Raw genomic sequence first — 21,091 nt, forward strand, 5'->3', positions numbered from 1 at the left:
GGTGGTGTGTGATTAAGCCCCAGTAAAAGCTCTGGACACCAAAGACTTGGAGAAGTGTGCCTGGTTGGCAACACTCAAAGGTTTTCACACATTGTAGCCAGGAGGAGGTAACGCCATCCAGGACGCCATGCGAGATGACCAGAAGCTTTGTGTTTGGGCCCCTCCCAGATTTCACCCCATTTGTCTCTTCTGTTGGCTGGTTCTGATTTGTAGCCTTTTGTTATAATAAAACTTTAACTATGGGGCACCTGGGTGGCTCAGACGGGTAAGCGTCTCACTTTGGCTCAGGTCAGGATCTCAGGGTCCTGGGATCGAGCCCCTCATCGGGCTCCCCGCTCAGTTGGGCTCCACTGCTGCTCCCTCTGACCCTCCCCACACTCATGCTCCCTCAAATAAATAAATAAAATCTTAAAAAAACAAAAAACCCTTTACTTGTTAAGTACAGTGCTTCCCTGGGTTCTGTGAGTAGTTCTAGCAAATTATTTTGAGGAGGTAGTGGGACCCTTGAATTTGTGACTGGTGACTGAAGTGAGGGCAACCTTGCGAGGACTGTGCCTTTAACCTGTGAACTTTGGTCTACCTGTGGTCACTGGGGTGAGACATCATTGCGTTTCCCAAAACCTAATTTTAGATTTAGATTTTGGCGCTTTCTAGCTTGGTTAATTCTGTCAGCTTCAGGGTCTTTTTTTTTTTTTAACTTAATTTGGGGGTCATCCCTGTTCTATTTTCCACATGGGGTTGGTTCTTACTGTGTATAAAAGAATATGCTATTTAAAAACTGTGATGGGGCCATCAAGATAGATCAGTATTAACACAATGGAAGTAAATGGTGGAATCAATGTAGCAGAGGTATGGGTGGGATGGGCAAGACTTTATTTCATCATTCATTCTGCAAATAATTCTCATGTTCTATATTGTGTGCAAAGTGCTAGGGGTATAACAGTGAACGAGTCAAAGTCCTGCCCCTGTGGGGCCTATATTCTACTCAAGGAGAGAGAAAATGAAAAGGCAAAAGTGGCAAATGATTAGGCTGCAGTCATTGTTTGAAGGAACTGAAGGAAGCAAATAGTGAAATGGCAGGGAGTGATTCCACTGGAAAGAGTGCTTCCATTGGAAGAGACAGAGTGACCAGTAAAGAGCTCTCAGAAGAGCTGACATTTGAATAAAGACTTTAAGGAAGAGAACTAGAGGGTTTTTTAGGCAGAGGAATAGCAAGGGCAAAGGGCCTGAGGAAGGAAGGAGGTTGGCGTGTTTGAAGAATAGAAAGTAGGTCTGTGTGGCTGGATTGGGATAACATAAGTTGGGAGATGTGCATCGGTCAGATAATAAAAGGTCTTATTTTCCAGGAAAAGGAGTTTGGATTTTTATTGGATTTTTATTCTAAGAGTGATATGAAACTTAGATGATTTTAAGTAGGCAAATTACATGAATTGCTTTAAGAAGACATTCCAGCTGCTGAATGGGGAAGAATTGAAGCAAAGAGAGAGAGAGAGAGAGAAGAGAGAAAAGTCATGCCGTTATTCAGGTGAGGGCCTAGCAGAGGATAGATAGAGAAATGGTCGGATACCAGATATGCCAGATATGCTTTTAAGGTAGAGCCAAACATCTTGCGGTTGGATTAGCCAGTGGCGCTGGGGAGGGCAAGAGGAAGGAAGGTGTATTGGTTGGGTCCTCTGGGAAGTAGATGCTGAGGAGTGGGGAGTGTAAGAGGTATCAGAGGTGGGGTATGTCTAGGAAAGAGAAGGGGAAAGGAAGCAGGATTGGTCAGGGAGAGCCTCAGTCTGAAATGCGGATAATATCTTGGGCAACCATTGGGGAACTCCAGGGGAGGGGGTCCCATTGGGCAGAAATGTCCGGGCCTTCGTGACCCCTCATGTTGCTCTCAGTCATTGGTGGGGGGCTGCCTGGGAGGAGTGTGCCCTGGCTTGAAAACTGAGACAGATCCTGAACTTTCTACCAGCCAGAGGCTGACAGCTGAGTGCTCTTGTCCTGAAGGCAGATCCAAACAGGGCTTCCCCATGGCTAGCACAGTCCTTCCCTTGTACCGTGTGGGTCCGTTCTCTGGACACATGCGGGGGGTGGGGGTGGCCCTTCTGGGGTCCTAGTGAGCTCTCTTCCTAAAGGGACTTAGAAAAGGATGGTCTGTGGGTTAACCACAGGCTATTGCCATAGCTGGTCTTGGGGCTGTGACTGATAACTCCCTGCTCCATTATCCACTCCAAATTCCACTCTCATCTCTGCTGGTCTTGATGGCTTGCCTGGTGGAGTAACCCAAACCCCTTATTCTCCAGGCGGTCTGAGCCCGGGATGACCTCACCCTTCACAGGCTGAGCTGCGCTTGCCCTTCCCATCACAGTTAGGCAACAGAGTGCCAAGAGGTGCCCACGGAGATCACCCGAGTTCCACACATATGCCTGCTCCATGTGTTTAGCAGCATTCCACCCCCTTTTGCTGGGCAGGCTCAGTATCCCTGTCTCAGTCCCCACTCAAAGCCCCCACCTTGCATGTCACCCAGGATAGGGGCTAGAGCCGTGTTTCTAGGTAGCAAACATATTGTCTCCAGAACAAAGAGGTCCACAAAATATTGTTTCCTAGTGGATGTGGTATGCAGCCCAATTTGTCTTTATAGGAGATGTCCTAGATGTCCCCTGGATCCCCCAAACTACTGCCGGGGGAGGTCCCTACAATCTTCATAGACTTTATACAGCACTCTCTTGCGTGACTGTGTCTTACCAAGCCTTCCAAGGGCTTGCCCCCTCTTGCTCATGCTCTCCCATCAGCACAATATCATTGATGTGGTGCATCGGTGTGGCGTCCTCTGGGATGTCCACATGGTCTAGAGCTTTTCTGAATATACCATGACATAGATTGGGAGAGTTGGTATAGCCTGGGGACAAAGCTAAATGAATGTTGTTCAGTCCCTGTGAATGCTGTTTCTGGTCCTTTTCCTGATTGGGTTACAGAAGAATGCATATGTCGCATTCATGCCACATGTCATGTACTTGAAGCCATATTTATTTATTTATTAAGATTTTATTTATTTATTTGACAGAGAGACACACAGGAAGAGAGGGATCACAAGCAGGGGTAGAAGCAGGCTTCCTACTGAGCAGGGAGCCTGATGCGGGCTCAATCCCAGGACCCTGGGATCATGACCTGAGCTGAAGGCAGACGCTTAACAACTGAGCCACTCAGGCACCCCTTGAAGCCATATTTATCGGCTGTAGCAAGGAGACCACGTCCAGTGTGGCAGCTGCAATCAGGGCTTGAGCTGAGCTGGCTATAGTCACCGTCATTTTCCAGGATGCATCTGTTTTCTGCATGAACCAGACTGGTGAATTAAACAGGTATGATAGAGACTGCTATCTCTTGCGATCCTTAAGGGTGGTGCTGATTTCTGTCTTCTCTCCAAAATGGGAGATAAGTAAATATATATATTATATATACATATATAATATATTTTTTAAAATTAATTTTCCCCCTTTAAAAAATAGATTATTTATTGATTTGTCAGAGAGAGAAAGCACAAGCAGGGGGAGCAACAGAGGGAGAGCGAGAAGCAGGTTTCATGTGGAGCAGGGAACCTGACATGGGGCTTGATCCCAATCCTGAGATCATGACCTGAGCCAAAGGCAGGAGCTTAACCGACTGAGCCACCCAGGCATCCCCAATGTTTTCCCCTTTCAATTCATTTAATTTCAACAGTCTGTCAAAAAGAATCAATAAACAAACATTGAATTACATTTTGTCTGGTTTTTCAAACCGTACAAATATTTGTGGGGCAAATCTGGCATGGTCTACTTGGAGCCAGTAGACAGGAGGGCGATGAGGCCTGATGAAACTCTTATGGACAAAACAGAGTTCACTGTGGGGTTGAAGTTCATCAGTATAAAGAAGGAAGCAATGATGACCGAGACTAGGAATAGGGTGTTGTTACAGAAGATGAAAAATGTTGTAGCTTTATAATCAGCACCTTCGTTCTTCCACGAGATTCTTTCATCTTTTTCTGTTCGAGACATCTTTCTGATATCAGCTTCAGAAGGTTTCAAGTCATTTCTCTGGAAACAGCAGCCTCCCTCTTCTGTGCTACTAGATGGGGATGGTAGACACGATGAAGGCTTTCCTGAGGAAAAGGGCGGAGGGCTTGGCTGAGAGCCAAAATCCTGGAGGAGCAGATTCTCCTCAGACTGCTGCTTGGACCTGCCTTTGGGAGTCATGGTGGAGCTCATATTTATTGATTTTAAATATTTTATTTATTTGAGAGAGAAAGAGAGAAAGCATGAGAGGGGAGAGGATCAGAGGGAGAAGCAGTCTCCCCGCAGAGCTAGGAGCCCTATGTGGGACTCGATCCCAGGACTCCAGGATTATGACCTGAGCCAAAGGCAGCCACTTAACCAACTGAGCCACCCAGGTGCCCATATTTTAAACTGAAGTAGCGTTGACACAATGTTACATGAATTTCAATATACCACAAAGTGATTCCACAACTCTTGATGTCTGCTATGCTCACCACAAGCTTAGCTACCATCTGTCACCTCACAACACCATACAACACCACTATTACAGTACCACTGACTGTATTCTCTATGCTGTCCCTTTCATCCCCATAACTTATTCTGTAATTGGAAGCCTAGACCATCCCCTGCCCATCACCCTTCTTGCCCATCCCTCCAACTCTCCTCTTCTCTGGCATTCACCAGGTTGTCCTGAGGTATTGGGTTTTTTTTTGTTTGTTTTTAAAGATTTTATTTATTTGATAGAGGGAGAGATCACAAGTAGGCAGAGAGGCAGGCAGAGAGAGGCGGGGAAGCAGGCTCCCTCTTGAGCAGAGAGCCCGATGCAGGGCTCGATCCCAGGACCCGGGGATCATGACCCGAGCTGAAGGCAGAGGCTTTAACCCACTGAGCCACCCAGGCGCCCCTGTTTTTTATTTACCATCTTGCCTTAGAGGTGTGAGAGTGGGGAGAGAGGCGCAACTTCCGAAGCTTTCCCACTGTGATAGCTCTTATCACACAAGCCAACAGACCCAACGTAGGGGCTTTCCAAATAGCCAAAATCAGTTCCAGTTACACCTTCAAGAATGGGGCAACGACCACCAGGTGGGGCCATGGGCCTGTGGAGCTTCTTAGGACCGACTTCAGACAGGACTCCATTTTGATGGCCCAGGAGCCCATCAGTCCAGTCCACAAAGTAGTCCATGTCCACAGTGACATGTCAGGTCTCTGAACATCAGGCTTATTTCAGACTCTATATCCAACTGGATACATCCCCCCCCCGCCCCCCCCCCCCCCCCCCCCCAGTTCCAGTTGCCCGAGTAAATGGCTGTTAAGTCCCTTTGGAAGAAGGGCTGGTGGAATTATTACAACACATATTTGCCGTAGGGTCCTTCCTCCTAGGGACTCATCCACATTTTCATTCAACAGATTTCAGGTCTGCAAACAATTTTAGGTGTAGGAGTGGGCAGGGGATCATGACATTTTTTAAAAAAAGATTTTATTTATTTATTTGACAGACAGAGATCACAAGCAGGCAGAGAGGCAGGCAGAGAGAGAGGAGGAAGCAGGCTCCCCGCTGAGCACAGAGCCCAATGCGGGGCTCTATCCCAGGACCCTGAGACCATGACCTGAGCTGAAGGTAGAGGCCTAACCTTCTGTGCCACCCAGGCGCCCCTCATCTCATCCATTTTTAAGTGTGCGATTCAGTAGTATTAAGCATATCCACAGTGTTGTGCAGCCCAGCTCATCTTGCCATACAGAAACTCCATACCCATTAAAAGACAACTCCCCATTTCCCTCTTCCCCCAGTCTTTGGGAACCACCATTCTACTTTCTGTGAGTCTGACTACTTTAGATACCTCATATAAGTGGAATCATATAGTATTTGTTTTTTTGTGTCTGGCTTGGTTGACTTAGCATAATGTTTTCAAGTTTCCTGTGTTGGGCTCCACACCAGGCGTGAAGCCTACTTAGAAAATAAAATAAAATAAAATATCCTCAAGGTTTATTCATGTTGTAGTATATGACAGATTCTCTTCCTTTTAAAGGCTGAATACTATTTCATTATATGTATGTAGCACATTTGGTTTATCCATTCATCCTTTGATGGACACTTGAGTGACTTCCATCTCTGGCCCATTGTGAACAATGCTGCTGTAGACATGGGTGATCTCTTCAAGGTCTTGCTTTCAGTTCTTTTGGGTCTATGCAAGAAGTGGGGTTGCTGGATCATGTGGTCATTCTCTTTTTGTTTTTTGGAGGAACTACCATATTGTTTTCCATAGTGGTTGCATGATTTTACATTCTCATCAATAGTGCCCAGAGGTTTCAGGTTCTCCAGTTTCTTCTGGTTGGAAACAGTTCTCTTTATTATTTTTCTCCCTCCATTTTTGCTTGCAAACTGATTCCTTTTTAAGTTCCTTTCTCTTTCAGTACCTTATCATTTATAGCGAAGAAAAACATACTGGTATTGTTAGCATTCTGCTTGGAAACCCCCTTAGCCACTTCCAACAAGTTTATTGGGTTCTTTTTCTACTTTCCAAGTACCACAGGTGACAGTTTCATAAATGATTCCACTGCTGTATCGCACAGATGACCCTTCCTTTAAGCATCCAATAACAATTTCCTCCCTGCCTATCCAGACTAATAGTCTTGCTGCCTGCCCTGCTTGCCTCTGTCTGCTCCCTGGACCCAGTGCTAATGCCACGTGTTTTAGTTGTGTTTAATTATGGTAGTATCCCACTTCCACGTACCAATTTCTGTTTCAGCTGAGCCTGAATACTGTTGAATGATACATCACCCCAAACTTAGTGGCTTAAGACAACACAACAATTTATTCATTTCTCACAATCCCGTGGGTTGACGGGACAGTGGGTCTTGGGGTCTTGCGTGGTGTTCTATGTTTAGCCAGTGCGTGTGTGGAGGCTTGGAGGTTGGGATGCTTCCATGTGGTTTCAGGGCTCCTTTCCCCAGGTGCTCAAGAATGCTCCCTCAAGCTCCTCAAGAATGCTCCCTCAAGCTCCATATATGCAACTGAATTTTAAGAAGCCCAGGCTTCTTCCATGCAGTGAGGGGACGGTAAGACCTTTTAGGGTCCAAACTCTGGGACCTACACAATAGCACATTCTGTTGGCCAAAGCAAGTTACAAGGCAAACCCAGATTCAAATGGCAGTTGGAGAAACAGCAATGCCTCTCCAGCAGAGGAACAGTAAACTCACACTCCAAGAGAGCACGGAAGGAGGGTGATTCTGCAAGGACCATTATGTAAGGGTTTCCCACATTTATTTAAGTTTGAGCCACCTGTGAGACACTGAAGTAGAGACCTCAGATGGGCATGTGGCTGTAAGTGCCTTGATCTCAGAGGCGGGTTGGGGCCTGGAAAATGAATTTGGGAGGCGTCTACAGAGAGACATGAGGCTTCTGGGAATTGTCCTGCCCACCTGGTTCTTGGTCACCGTGTCCGTTTGGACTGTGGAATGGGGCAGGGCGGGAGTAGAGTGCCGCCCACCGCAGCCTCAGCTGGGGGGAGGTTGGGGGAAGGGAAACCTTCTGTTCTAGAGGTAGGTGGCTCCAAGTCCCTCTCCCCACTTGGGCAAAGAGCACTTCGCTCGCCTTCTCCTTCCTTTCCCACCTGAACACAGCCACCAGCGCTAGGGATGACATTAGGACAGCTGGTCTACTGCCTTGGTTTGCCACCCTCAGAAAGGAACCCAGCAAACGGAGGACCACACTGCCCTGCTCCATTGTCTTGCCCTTGTGTCTCTCAGTCCTGCCAGGTGGGAAAACTGCACAAGCCACCTGGTTCTACCACTACTGACTGTTCCTTCTCAGCCTTCATCTCGGGGACAGTAATTGGGCGTCATTGGAGTACCTCGTTAACCCCAACCTGTTCACCGTTATGTTACACTTTTCTGTGTTTCTCCGGAAGAAAGGGCTCTTCGCTCTCATTGTTTTAATATCTGGAAGAAGGAAAAGCAAGGGTGAGGCTGAATCTAGCATTTTGGAAAGAAGGAGGTGATTTCAGAGTTATTCCAAACCAGCAGGAAAGACAGGGGAGACCACCCCAACTTGTCCAAAGCAGGAAGTAAAGAGGAAGAGGGATTAAGAGTTGGAGATGGGGGTGCAGATCAAGATTCCAGTGCTACCCACTCTTCTAGGAGTTACTCTTCTCCAAATTGTCCTTAAGAAAAAGAAAACTGGGGGCACCTGGGTGGCTCAGTGGATTAAGCTACTGCCTTCAGCTCAGGTCATGATCTCAGGGTCCTGGGATGGAGCCTGCTTCCCCCTCTCTCTCTGCCTGACTCTCTGGTTACTTGTGATCTCTCTCTCTGTCAAATAAATAAAATCTTTTAAAAAAAGAAAAAGAAAACTTCCTTATATGCCTCGTTCCTGTCGCTGTACCAACCTCTACCCTCCTGATGACTTCGGAGGAACTGGGAATCTGTATTCTTTCCAACCTTAACGCAGTTTTCCGCACATTTGTTAACTCTCCAAGATCCTATTTTTAAACTGGTTCTGCTAATTTTTGCGTTCTCGCCCTGCCTGCTTCCAAGGCCGGGGTTGGGCTGGGGCTGGGGTGAGGCACTGGCTCCATCTCTCATTTCCTGAGCTGAGCTGGGTTGTACTAATTGACCTCAAGGGTCTCAGCTGTGCTAAGTTGGGTGTTTGTTAGATCTCGTTAGGCTTGTAATTAGTGCAGAAAATCTAGGTCAGAGGCAACTGGTTGGAGTGATGGTCTCAGGGGGGCGTGAATAAAGGCGGGGAATAGCAAACAGGTTCCTGGTTCTGTGGGTGGGGTGAGCCAGGGACGGGGACCGATGAGACGGGTGTCATACCCACAGATGGGAAGACACAGGGTCATGTGCAGAAAGGCGCTCAAACTCTTGGGTGCGTGAGTGTGCTGGTGTGTGTGTGTGTGTGTATGTGTGTGTGTGTGTGTGTGTGTGTTGTGTTTGCTGGTGTGTGTGTGTGTGTGTGTTGTGTTTGCTGGTGTGTGTGTGTGTGTGTGTGTGTGTGTGTGTGTGTGTGTGTGTGTTGTGTTTGCTCCCGCCTTTACCCGGGTTTCTTTCCAACCTCTCCTTATATGGTGTGGCTCCAGAGCAGGCTGGGGATTGGCTGCTGTAGCTGGGAGACTGGGTGCTTGGAAGAAAGGAGGAAGAGAACGAAAATGCAGGGGCTGGGAGTGAGAAGGGGAGGAGGCTGGAGCCGAGCTTCGAGGGAGGTGGAATGGGGCTGAGTCGGCTTGCCTATGGGGTGTAGAAAAGGGAGAGATTTGGGGGGGACTGGTTTTTGGGGAGAATGAGGTAGAATATACTGTTGACAGAGGGGCTGGGAGCAGGGGTCAGCATTCCAGGCTCAGCACCACATGCTTTCTGAAGGCGGGAGCAGGAGTTCGTGAAACTTGTGGGGTTCTCCCCTTTTCTTCTCACCCTCAACTGCCTACAGCTCTGTGAGACAGCATGCACAGGAACCCATCAGCTCTTCAGGTCAGCACCTGAGACATTATCCTCCTGTTCCCCAAACCCCTACCTCACAAGTGAGTGCGGACGAACAGGCAAAGTGGTGGAAAAGGTCACTGAAATAGGAAATGGCACTGAGTTCTTCACCTGTCTCCGCTCCCTACCCTGCTTCAACTCTGTGTCCTGGATTTCCTCATCTTCCCATCCTAGACCCTCCCAAAAGATTCTCCTTTTTCCAGTTCCTTTGTGTAAGAAAAGAACATAGCACAATTGATGGAAGAGGGAAGGGGAGGAAGAAAAACTACACATCCTGAAGCAGGTCCCCCTGGCATTGTGTGATAAGCAAGTTGGCTCACAGCCCCCTGCTCGATCTACCCGTTTACCCCAGAACCCTGCAACTGGGTGGGAGTGGAGGCAATATGGCAGGTGAAGGATGGGGCTGATAGAATGCGGAGAGAGAGGTCTGGGAGAGGGGAAGCTGGGCTCCCAGTGCTCTTGTCCTCCGGTCGGCCCACCTTCAGGTTCCCAGTGGGAAGGCTGGCTTGGTGCTCATCTCCCAGCTCTGGAAGACAGGAGAGTTGGGGTCCCCCCTATCTCCAACCTTAGCACCATCGCTGGTCCTGTCTCTCCTTGAAGAAGGGGCGTGGCCGCTGCCTGGAGGGGGGACTCAGCTGGCTCCCGGACTACCACAAAGTGGCAGTGATCAACCCCAGGCCCTCGGTCTCCTAGTCCTTGCTGTCCCCAGCCTACCACGTCATTTCCCTGAGCACAGCTACCATGGCAGCCGGTGGGCATGTGGCCCGTGTGGCCACTTGCTGAGTACTAGCGATTACTTACTGGCCAGATGGCAGGCACTTTCCTATGTCCTCTTTGCCTGCCCGTCAAGAACTCTCCATTTTGCAGATGAGAAAACTGATACTCAGACAGCTCGTGCCTTGCCTGGGGCCTCATGGCAAAAAAAAGTCAGAATCTGAACCCAAATCTGTTTGATTCCAAAGCTGGGCTCCTTTTGGTCCCCTGTGACCCGGTTCTGGTGCCTGGGTCTTAAGTCTCCGGGGGGCCTGATCTTTCTTTTCTGCTCCCCTCACCTGTCATTCCCCTCCCAGCGCCTCCTTGTGTCCTCTACCTTCTCTGGCAGCCACAGGGAATTGACTCGTGGGTCTACACATGTCCTCCTCACTTTGGTCTTTTTCTTCATTACGTGGGAGCAACCAGGAAGAAAAAGAAGAGGGAGGGTGCTGGTAAAATAAAATTTATACGATAGGGACTTCTACAAGGAAATATTTTAATCTTGATTTTCATGATTTGATGATGGGTGTGTCTCCTGACTGTGTGAGTTTAGGAGAGCGAGGCCTTTCTGGAGGGTGGCAAGTTGCAGACCCAGACTTCCCACTACCTCAAGGAGACCCTGGGGATGACATTTAGGTGGCTTTCACTCAAATTGGATACATATTCCTTGGGGAAGAGGAATATGTCTAAACTTGTTTAAAGAACCACAGCTAGATCTAGGGAAAAATCTTCAGGATTGCATGGTGCAAGAACCTCTCTTCCATAGAGACCGTTGAACTTGGAGACATCTCCCATCTTGCTTACTTGGGATGTGGAAGCAACATCAAAGCAGAATGGGAATTGAAGGGTCTGCAGTTCACCCAGAGGATTTTCCTTTTCTCCCTCCTATTGTGTCTTCCTGAATGTCACATCAGGGCCGCCTCACTGCCAGTGCCAACAGGCAGTCTGTCCCAAAGTTGTCCCACATCTCCCCTCTTACCACAAGAGAAGCGCTAGGTCCTGGCTCTTGGAGGCGAGAGGAGATCTAGGGGAGAGGGTCAAGGGGCTAGCAAGGGCTGCGTACACTTCCAAGTGGTTTCTAACCCCTTTAGTTGATTCGTGAGCCTGTTCCCTTCTTGTCAAACCCCACTCAGCTCTTGCCTTCACAACTCTTCTCTGGCCCCTGTCACTGTTGCTAACCTAAGGAACTGCACAGGAAAGCAGCAAACTAAACAGAATGAGTGTGTGAGCTCTCGTGTTGACAAGAATGCAAGGGAGCCTGGCCAGGAGGGTGGTGGCGTGAGCACAGAGCTGTTTTGCTGAAGTTGGGGCCTGATGAGTGTTGGGAAAGAGGTTTGAGGAAGGAGAGGGAGAGGCTACAGGAAACCCTAGGTTGGCCAAAAGAGGAACCTGGGCACACGTTTGGTTTTCCCCTCAATCCTGCCCAGCTTGCATTGCAAATCAGTTTCGTTCTTAGTGCCGTTCTTCTGTGGGGTCAGTTGACCCTAGTTCCCCTGCACTGGGCACCCCCTCACCAAAGGACCACACGTTTCCAACTGTCCAACACTGGATCTTCGAGTTGGTGTTGGGAAAGGTGTGGGAAATGAAGACACCAGGCAGACAAGATATCCAGGCTGCTTCGTCTCAGATGATATGAACAAGAAGCTGGTGTGTTTGGTGGGGGGTCCCACAAATCCTACTCAGGGCTGGGACAGGTGTCACTTCCGTGTGTGCAGTTGGCAATGGCTTCCACATCCCCAGGGCTAGAGCTGGACAGCTGAAATTTCACCCCCAGATTGACAACCTGGAATGGGACACAAGAGAAAAAGCTTCCCCTGCCAAACTTAGTTTATACATGTCCTTGGGAGCAGCAGAACGTTCCCTGCTGTATCTCAGAGGGGTGGTGTGTGTAAATGGCTAGATTATGCCTTTATTCCACCCCCTCCCTCTTTACCTAGGTGAAAGCTTCTTAATACTAATGCAGGGGTCACCTCTTCAAATCTGAGGCAACTGAGGTGTCAGAGAAAACAGCCACAGGTAAGGAAGGAAAGGAGGGTTGGGGGTAAGGCTGGGCAGCAGCAAGAGCAACGAGTTTTGTGTTTGTTTTTTTTTTCCTTTTTTTGACTGAGGTAAATAAAAAAGCTTTATCCTGCAACACTTGGAGATAAGAGTCTGTGTACCCCACGACCCCAAGTCCCAGCCGCCAACCCCTTCCTTCACATCAGGCTCTTCCGGTACTGACTGTGCTGAGGGGCGGGTCTGAGGTGGGAGTCGGGGGTCTGCAGGTCCATCTGTCTGTACAGGTCCCTCAGCTCCCTGACTTCCTGTAGCACCCGCTTCGCCTGGCTCCAGTTCGATGATGCCTCTCCCAGCAGCCGCTCTGTCTCCAGCAGCAGCTGCTCTGACTCGGAATCCGGAGGAGACCGAGGGGGGTCCTTGGCCTTTCGCTTTCCATCGCCCAGTCCCTGAACCTCTGCCAGCAGCTCCTGAGTCTTCTCCAGTTTCCTTGCTACCAGGTCCTGGATCCGGGACAGCTGGCCCAGGTGGGGGGGGAGGAGGGCTGGGGAGTCTTCGGGCCGCAGCTGGAGGGTGCGGGCTGGGGCAGCATCCCGCTGGGACAGGATCTCCTCCAGGGAGGCACAGCGGCCTTTCTCTGTGGCGGTCAACTTCTTTGGGGCCTGTGGGGTGTACGTGGCCCCTTTGTCTGGCTTTTCCCAAGATCGGGGAAGGCCACTGGCTCGGTCTGAGGAGGGCTGGATACGGTCTGAGTCTGCTCTCCGCCGGCCGCCTGCCAGCTGGGCCACGGACTTGTCCAGGTCCACCCGGAAGCTCTCGGCACAAGAGGTTGGCTCCTCGGGGGAGGGGTCTTCCTCCTGGATCAGGTCCAAGGTCAGCATCCCATCCGAGGTAGAGGTGGAAGCCTAGAGAGAGAGGGAGAAGGGAGGTGTGAAGGGGGGAGGGAATAGCCATCAGGAGGCGGTTCAGGAGGGACTGTCTGAAAGACAGAGGCAAACTGGTCCTTTTCCTCCTCAAGGTGCCTTCCCTAAATGAGAAGCACCCCATCCTGACGGAGCCCTTGGACTTTCTTACTGTTTCTTATTCCTTTGATAGTGATCGGAATTTCTCATTTTCCCGTGGTTTACAGGAACTTCTCCTGCCTGTTTCCCATATTCTCTGTTTTACTATAAATTCCCAGAGAGCACCTTTTCCCCTCTGTCTTGCGGACTCTACACATCAAACTGGGTTGGACACACACAGGAGGGTCCACACACATACACTGTCCTTTTCCATCTGTGTCCTTGAACCGCCTCTGCCCTTTAAAACTCAGCAACCCCTGCCTTCAAGTCAAACTTGTTCTAGTTCCAGAATACTATCATAAAAAATAACGCAGGCATTATTCATCACCTCATGTATACTGACATATGTGTTGTTTCAATCATTCATTCCTCCTAGCAGCCCTTCAGGGTTGGCATGGTGACTGCTCCCCTTTCCTGCTGAAGACTGGTGGCTTCTGGGAGTCACACAGAGAGAGTAAATCACAAACCCAGGTTCCCATCTAGTTCTGTGTGATTAAAAAGCTTGAGTTCTTTCTAGTACCCCCGACTGCCTCTCTCCCTAGAGGTGGAGAGCTGGGACAGTGACAGGAAGCAGCACTCTGCAAGTTCCAGGCATTCACCGTGAGCCTCGAGGTGACTACATGACCCAGTGCCACTCCCTGTCAGGCAGGCTGCCACGGTCTCATAGCTTCTACTCCATAGTACAGTGTTCACCTCTTCTGTGTTCACTTTCCTTGCAGTAGATCCCATTTTCCACAAAGAATGATCAATTTATTGAGGGCAAGGGCTTTAGAACTCATAGTAGGTGCTAACTAAGTATTTCTGATTTGGAGGAATCAGGCAGGGGAACAGGGTGAAGGGACTCCCCTGGTCTTTGACCTTGGTACCACAGATGCCTCTGGTGGGCTGGACAGTCTTGTCTGAGACGGACCGACACGGAGTCGGCCCTTCAATGAGTTTTTATTTTCTTACAGTCTTACGTACCACAGCCATCAGGTGTCCCCGAGTCGGGGGGCGGCGGGAGTGCTGGATTTTTGCCCTGTCTCGAGTGGGGTGGGCGAGATAGCTGTCCTCCTCAACGGTGACCTGAGGAGATGCATTGTGAGTCATGGGTGCTCTTCAGAGACTGTCCTACCCCTGCAGCCCCTGTGGCCTGAACATGCCTGGACCAGGAAATGAACCCACCCTATTAACTGCTTCTGAGAAAAGCCAAGAGCAAGGCGTCTACTATATGTGTGGGGGCTCCAGGGCTGGCCCCCGGCCTCACAAAGCATGGAAAGAGGAGTTGACAGAGAGACTCAGAAGGTGGGAGAATGGGGTTTGCAGAGGGAGCTAAAGAAGTCTAGCCCTGGGGGCTAGCAAGTTAAGAGTGGTCTACCCCAAAAGCTGGCCCTTTAAGTGAGTCACAGTCATTGCCTCTGCCCTGGTGTTCCTCCCCTCCAGATGAGCCCCCGACCTCATCCAAGATGCGGTTCTTGGCTCGCGTGATGGCTGAGTTGAGGGCATTGATCCAGGATTCCTTCTCTTCTGGACTCACGGCCAGGAAGATCAGGTTGGGAGCCTGTGAGGGGAAGATTCTTGGTTCAGTCAGCGTTTTAGAGTTGGTGCCTCACTATGACAGTGAAGAAATAAGGAATTAGACCCAGCTCCTAGGAGAGAGATTCTGCTTCCGGAGTCATCCCTAACCTAAGGAAACCAGCCTCTATTCCTAAAAGATGCCACAGCTTAGAGGTTGTTTTAGAAATGACCAAGGAAGAGCTAGGAAGGGTAAAGGATATTAACATGTCATTGGAGATAATTATAGGACGTTTGATTAATAATAAAGGACAGGTACTAAACTAAAGATCTTTAAATGCTTGAGTAAACAGAAAGTTACAGGAACTTCCCTGAGTCCCCTCAGACAGAGAAAGTTGATTCAGAACTTCACCTATCAGGGTACAGGGAAAACTGATTTTCTTCTAAGGGATGTCTGTTGTTCGTGTGTGTGTTGTGTGTGAGAGAGAGACAGAGAGAGAGAATGATCTCTGTGGTTGGACAGTTCAAAGGCTGGCTTGCCTGGAGGATGGGAAATGGCCATGGTATTCTCAGGTTAAGTAATAAAAGCTGGCAGGAGGGAAGCCCAGGGCCTCTGAGCCGAGAGTGGCAGGAGAGAACCTGAAGGGCTGAGGTGTTCTCTTGCGTTCCCCGGGGGCCCAGGAGGCAGGCGCAACATACCGTGTTGCCAGGCTGTTTGGAGTGGGCAAGAGTAAACTTGCTATGGTTTTTCTTGCTCCTGCTCTTGGATTTCCGGAGCTCTTCACACTTCTCGTAGTCGCTCAGGTCAAACACCTCTTGAATATTTTTCTCATCTTTTACCTGGGGGAGGGTGAGAGGGGAGGTGCTGAGGATAAAACGACCTCATGCCTTCCCTCGGACTGTTCATTTAGACCAGTCCTGGGAAGCAGGATGACCTAATGAGAGGGGAGGGGGGACAGGGTAGGAGAGCTGTCTGACCCAAAGCCCACACAGGTCCAACAGTGGGCACGGTCCTGGGGGAGCCCTCAAGCCCTGACTCTTCAGGTGGGTTTCCATGCAAACCCCTTAGTCCCACTCTCTTCAGCTAAGCTGTTTCCAGAGCCCCAGGATGTCTCTCTTCACTCTGACTCCCATTATGTCCTTCAAAAGACATGGCTTACGTAGAGGCTAACAGGTTAATCCTACCATCCTGAAGAAACCAAGACTGGGATGGCTGTTGATCACCCCAAGGGAAAGATAAAAGGGTCAGCATCATGGGGTGTCTCGAGGCAAAGGCTACCTCTGATCTCCCCTATCTTATTAAATGTTTACATTGTTGCTTATTTTTTTTTTAAAGATTTTATTATTTTTAAAGTAATCTCTACACCCAACCTGGGCTCAAACTCAGAACCCCAAGATCATAAGGTGCACACTCCCCTGACTGAGTCAGCCAGGTTTTCTTCCCTGACCTGACTCCTTCCTCAAATACATACTATTCTAAAGAGAGTCACCAACCTCCTTCATTTCAGAAGCTTCAGAGCCATAGAAACAACAGTTCCCTGTGTTGTTTGTTCACACAAGCCAAAAAATACACCTGCAGTTTGCCCTCCGAGCTACGGAGAAAACTTGCAGGCTTCAAGAGCCATTTAAGTCATCCACCTCTCTCTGGACAAAGATGCACTCAGGCCGTCCCCAGAGGAGGAAATTTCAGACTTGTATTCTGCTCCTTCTTTCCATGGTTCCAGTTTAAAAGCCTAAGCATCTTCCTGCCAGGAAGTTCTCCTCTGTGTCTATACGGAGCTCTCCCTGCTCATGGTGTCTCTCTGGCACCCTTCCCACCTTTAGCCAGGATTTGGCCCTTCACTCTCTTGCCCAATGTATCAACAGAGACCACACTTCTCTCTACATCTTCTGACCCCACCAGCCTCTGCGGAGAGCCACAAAGCAAATGCCAATAATATTTCTGCCAACATCTGTTTGAAACCTCTCTGTCTTTTCTCCTCTCTGCTAAGGTGTTCCCCGAAGGCCTGGGACTCTGAAGCTGTGGCTTATGAACTATTCTGGCTTGCAAGAGGAGAGGGACTTAGTCACCGTCTCAGATCAGCAGACTGGGACTGGAAAATGCTTTCACTCCCTGCCGTTTGAGCCTGGGAATGAGCTGTTTGTGTATTCCTGGGATGAGAGATGAAAAGCAGCAATGCTTGTCCCGCTAAGACTAAGCAAACTGGGGCGCCTGGGTGGCTCAGTGGGTTAAGCCTCTGCCTCCGGCTCAGGTCATGATCTCAGGGTCCTGGGATTGAGCCCCGCATAGGGCTCTCTGCTAAGTGGGGAGCCTGCTTCCCCTCTCTCTCTGCCTGCCTCTCTGCCTACTTGTGATCTCTGTCTGTCAAATAAATAAAATCCTTAAAAAAAAAAAAAAAGACTAAACCAACAGACAAAAGCAGTTTCATACCTCTCCTGGAAGACACCTACCCTCCCCCTGAGCTGTGCGCAGGCAGAGGAACTTCATCTACTCTCCTAGTTCTCAGCAGCCTTGAAGTAGGGGAGCGATTCTCTCTTCCACTCCCTGGCCAGTCTCTGGTCTTGCCCCTGCCTGTCCTTGGGACTTGGACTTGCCATTGGGGCCAGGAGGGTGACACAGAGGAGAAGGGCTCATCCCACAGCCTCTCTGGGGTCAATGGCAGCCTATACCTCGGCCTGGTGAGCCTCCTCCATGGCTTTCCCCTTTCCAGGGCTCCCCGGCTTTGGGCTGGTAAGTGACCCAGAGGCCCGGGAGGACTGTGGATGGCAGTGGAGAAGATGTCAACAAGGGGTGTCTGAGAACAATTCCCAGAAACGTGGGGCAGGGAGGGAGGATGATGCCTTAGTCCCCTTGTCCTTCTTCCTCAGACATGAGATTATCAGCAACAGCCAGAACTCTTAGAGAGGAAAGTGCTGGGTGCGTGTATGGAGCCACGGGACAGAGTTACTTGTTCTGTTTTCCTTACAGGAAGGGAAGGGAGAAAGGAAGGGAAGGGAGGGGGGATATTCTGCCCTGGACATAGCTGACGAGGAACCCCAGGAAGGAGACAGTGACAGAGGTTAGGCCTTGATAGGGCAGCGGTAGAAGGGGCAAGACAAACAGCGGGACGAGGAGATTACTGTTCCCACTGAAGACGGACAATTCTGAGACCCTTGATCTTTCCTTCACCAAACGCCCTAAGTCTCATTTACTGATCTTCCAAAGCTAACCCTTCCTTTCCCCTGGGCCCACAGAAAGGGATTTTCCCTTGCCAAAAAAGATACCCTGAACCCAGTTTCCTCTACCAGGAGATCTCCCTAAGATCTAGTTTCTGTCCCTATACATCAGCCCCATGATCGTAAGATGCCCTTTGACTGAGGAAAGTGATTCATAACCCATACAGAAGGATTTCTTTGATGGGGGTGGTGGTGGGAGACCCTACCTTTATGAGAAGTAACAAAAAAGACGGTTGAAATTTCATGGGGACAGAGTTAGGAATATTCTTGTGTTAACACCTAAATTACAAACATTACACTTTGCATTTAAAAAGAAATCTTGAATCTTAATAGATTCTGCTCTGGGGCTTGTGGGAACTAGACAAAATAGAGCCTAGAGTCCTCTGTCTGCTTCACCCTAAGTCCAGGCCTATCGTGGCATGGAAATGGGCTCCAAAGAAGAGGAGTAATGGTAGGCTTGTTCCCACTTCTCCTGTGCCCTTCTCAGCAGGGGGCAATGGGCCCCATGATGGGTCAGATGTTCCTGACTCACAGGACACCAAGCCTTGGAGACTGAGGTCATTCCATCCTTCCCCCGTCTCTGTACTCCTTCCTCCACAAACAGGGAGCAAGCATGCTCTTTTGCTCCCATACTTTGTTCTTCAGACAAACACAAACAAGAAAAGAAGTCTTGTTCCTTCTGCCCTTTCACTGTTCTCATGGTTCCCCTTTGACGTGTGGGAAGTTCTCCCTGATTGCTCACCAGAGTTTCCTGCCATTATGAAGTTCGGGGAAGACAGGAGATACACTTTGACACTTGCTCGTTACTATTATTTTTTAAACTGGAAAGCCAGCAAATTGTGGAAAAACCTTCTATAGGATCTGGGATAGGGTGGAAGTGGCCATTAAAAAGAAATCCTACTATCAAAGCCTTCTCTCACCGCCCTCCATCACCAAGTTCCCAGCTTAGCCTAAACTGTCAGGTCGAAACACCTAGAGGAGGGATCGCTCGGGCCTGGGCACAGCTCAGCTCTCCCCTACTCGGCTAGGTACACGTTGTGTTCAGATGAATACTTTTTCTCTAGGACTGAGCATGTGTCTGTTTCAATACCATAAAAGGATTTATTTACCTAAATATAGTCTACTGCAGAAAGCAGAAGAGGTTAGAAATCAGGGTGGACTTCCCAGTTTAGGCCCAGGGCGGGGGGAGTGGGTTGGGTGGGACACAGGATTAGGGGAGGAAGGGCCACCTAACCAGGGGAGCACAGCACAGTCTCCTAGCCTAATGCGGGCACAGTCTCAGAAGTAGGGACTGGAATGACTTCTAACTCCTGGAGGGCAATGTCAGTTTCTCAGGTGTTACTGATCTCAAGAAATAGAGATAAAAGGGAGAAGAGTGTGGATTCAGTGATCTGGGCTCAGGTTCTGAATGTGGACTGTGGTTTTCATTTTAACTACCTGGGGACAGACAGGGGTTCCTGACTCCATTTGTCTGCTTTCTGATACAAATGGGGGAAGTTAGGAATAGGGTGGAGAATGAATTCCTTGCTGCTGCCCTTTTTTTTTTTTTAATGTTATGGGAAGCATACTGGTTAGGAATGTTGGCTTCAACAGAAATAACTACCCCTCACAGATACTCTGCCTGAGGTCATATGAGACTGACCCAGGGTTGCGCACGTGTTCTCTGTGACTGGGGCAGCTGCCCTTGTGATACGACCTGCATATGCCTTTTCAGCAGCCAGGCAAAGGAAAAAAAAAATCCCACCTTCAGTTAGCTGCTAGGATAGGGTAGGGGGCAGCAGGGGACACAGAACTTTGGGACACCTTGGGAGGGAGGTCCTTGTCAGAAAGGTGTTTGCAAAGCAAAATCATTAAGTTAAGATGCACGCTCAACTTTCAAATTCTTACTCGGGGCTTCTGGAGGAAGGGTAACCTTTCTCTGCAGATCTGACAGGGGTAGAGACCAACCGAACTGCTGAACTTGCTTCTGGAACAAAATAGGGGGAGACAGAGGTAGGGGAGTACCCTGTCGGGGGACAAAACGGGGGGATATGAGGAAACGGGGACAGAGGAGGCAAAGGGCACCTACCTCCTTGTCAGAGACGTACAGCTGGTCCCCCTTCAGCACCACATAACGGTTTTTCCAGATCTCCCTGAAAATCCCTTTCCCGCAGAATTTCCGGACCCAGCCGACCTTCTCAGGTGGTGCGGACGGATGGTTGCCATCCTGAAGCCCCTGGCCCAGGGCAAGAACAGAACCTTCCGGTTAGGTGGCTGTCGCCTTCTCCCCGTCTCACTCCGGCCCTCACGACCTGTCCCCAGCTTTCCTGTGACCGCCCCCCCAAGCCCCCAGAGGCTGGACTCAGGGCGCCCCGCGTTCGCTCCCCACTTCTGGAAGGTTTTCACTCTGGGCAACTCTCCCCCCCCCCACGCCCCGCCGCCCTCCCGCTTCCCCCACATAAACAACTCCAAGTGCGAGAGGAGGGGGCGCCGGGGCCCGGCCTGGGCGGAGGGTGGCCTCCGGCTGGCCGCCAGGTCCCCCGCCCCCTCCCGCAGCCTCGGTGCCCGCCGCGCCGGGATGAACGGCATTTTATTTTAATTCTCATTGTCTCGGGGCCGCAGCCGCGCGCACGCAGGCGGCGGCCGGGCCCGGGGGAGGGGGGGCGGGGGGCGGGCGCAAAGTGAGCCAAGTCCAAGCCCCCGACCCAAGTCCGCACACAAAAGCCCCCCGGCGCGGCGCTGGGGCCGCGGGGCCGGGGTCCTGGGAGCTGCGGGCGGCGGGCGCACTCACCCTCTTGGCGGAATTGTTCTTCTTCATCATTCCGGGTGGGCGCGGGCGCGGGGGGAAGGGGCCGGCTGGAGGAGCTGCCCCCCGCCGCCGCCGCCGCCACCGCTCCTCCCTCCCGCTCCCGGACTCTCCCCTTCTTTGTAGCTCCGGTTACACTAAAGGCCGGCCTCCCTCGCACTCGCACACACACGCACGCCCGCTCCCCGCCCCTCGGCGCCCTCCATCCCGGCGCCCACGCGGCCCGGGCCCCCGCGCGCCCCCTCCGCCAGCTCCCCGGCCCGCGCCCCGCGGTTCCATCCGCGGGCCCGCTGACG

At 50.5% G+C, this 21,091-nt stretch overlaps 1 protein-coding gene and 1 pseudogene across 1 annotated transcript; both read right to left on the reverse strand.

The window, feature by feature from the left end:
* Nucleotides 1-3,735: 3,735 nt before the first annotated feature.
* On the reverse strand, nt 3,736-4,217 carry LOC123954110 (annotated as a pseudogene).
* A 7,545-nt stretch (nt 4,218-11,762) lies between these two features.
* Nucleotides 11,763-21,058, reverse strand: PLEKHO1 (pleckstrin homology domain containing O1). Its single transcript, XM_046000020.1, has 6 exons — nt 20,781-21,058; nt 20,079-20,225; nt 15,494-15,634; nt 14,736-14,840; nt 14,264-14,365; nt 11,763-13,144 (listed from the first exon to the last, which is right to left on the reverse strand). Exons 1-6 carry the CDS (start codon nt 20,808-20,810, stop codon nt 12,440-12,442), a joined length of 1,230 nt encoding a protein of 409 aa, XP_045855976.1. The 5' UTR covers nt 20,811-21,058; the 3' UTR covers nt 11,763-12,439.
* Nucleotides 21,059-21,091: the final 33 nt, after the last annotated feature.

The sequence above is a fragment of the Meles meles genome, chromosome 1, assembly GCF_922984935.1.
Source record: "Meles meles chromosome 1, mMelMel3.1 paternal haplotype, whole genome shotgun sequence".
NCBI lineage: Eukaryota > Metazoa > Chordata > Mammalia > Carnivora > Mustelidae > Meles > Meles meles.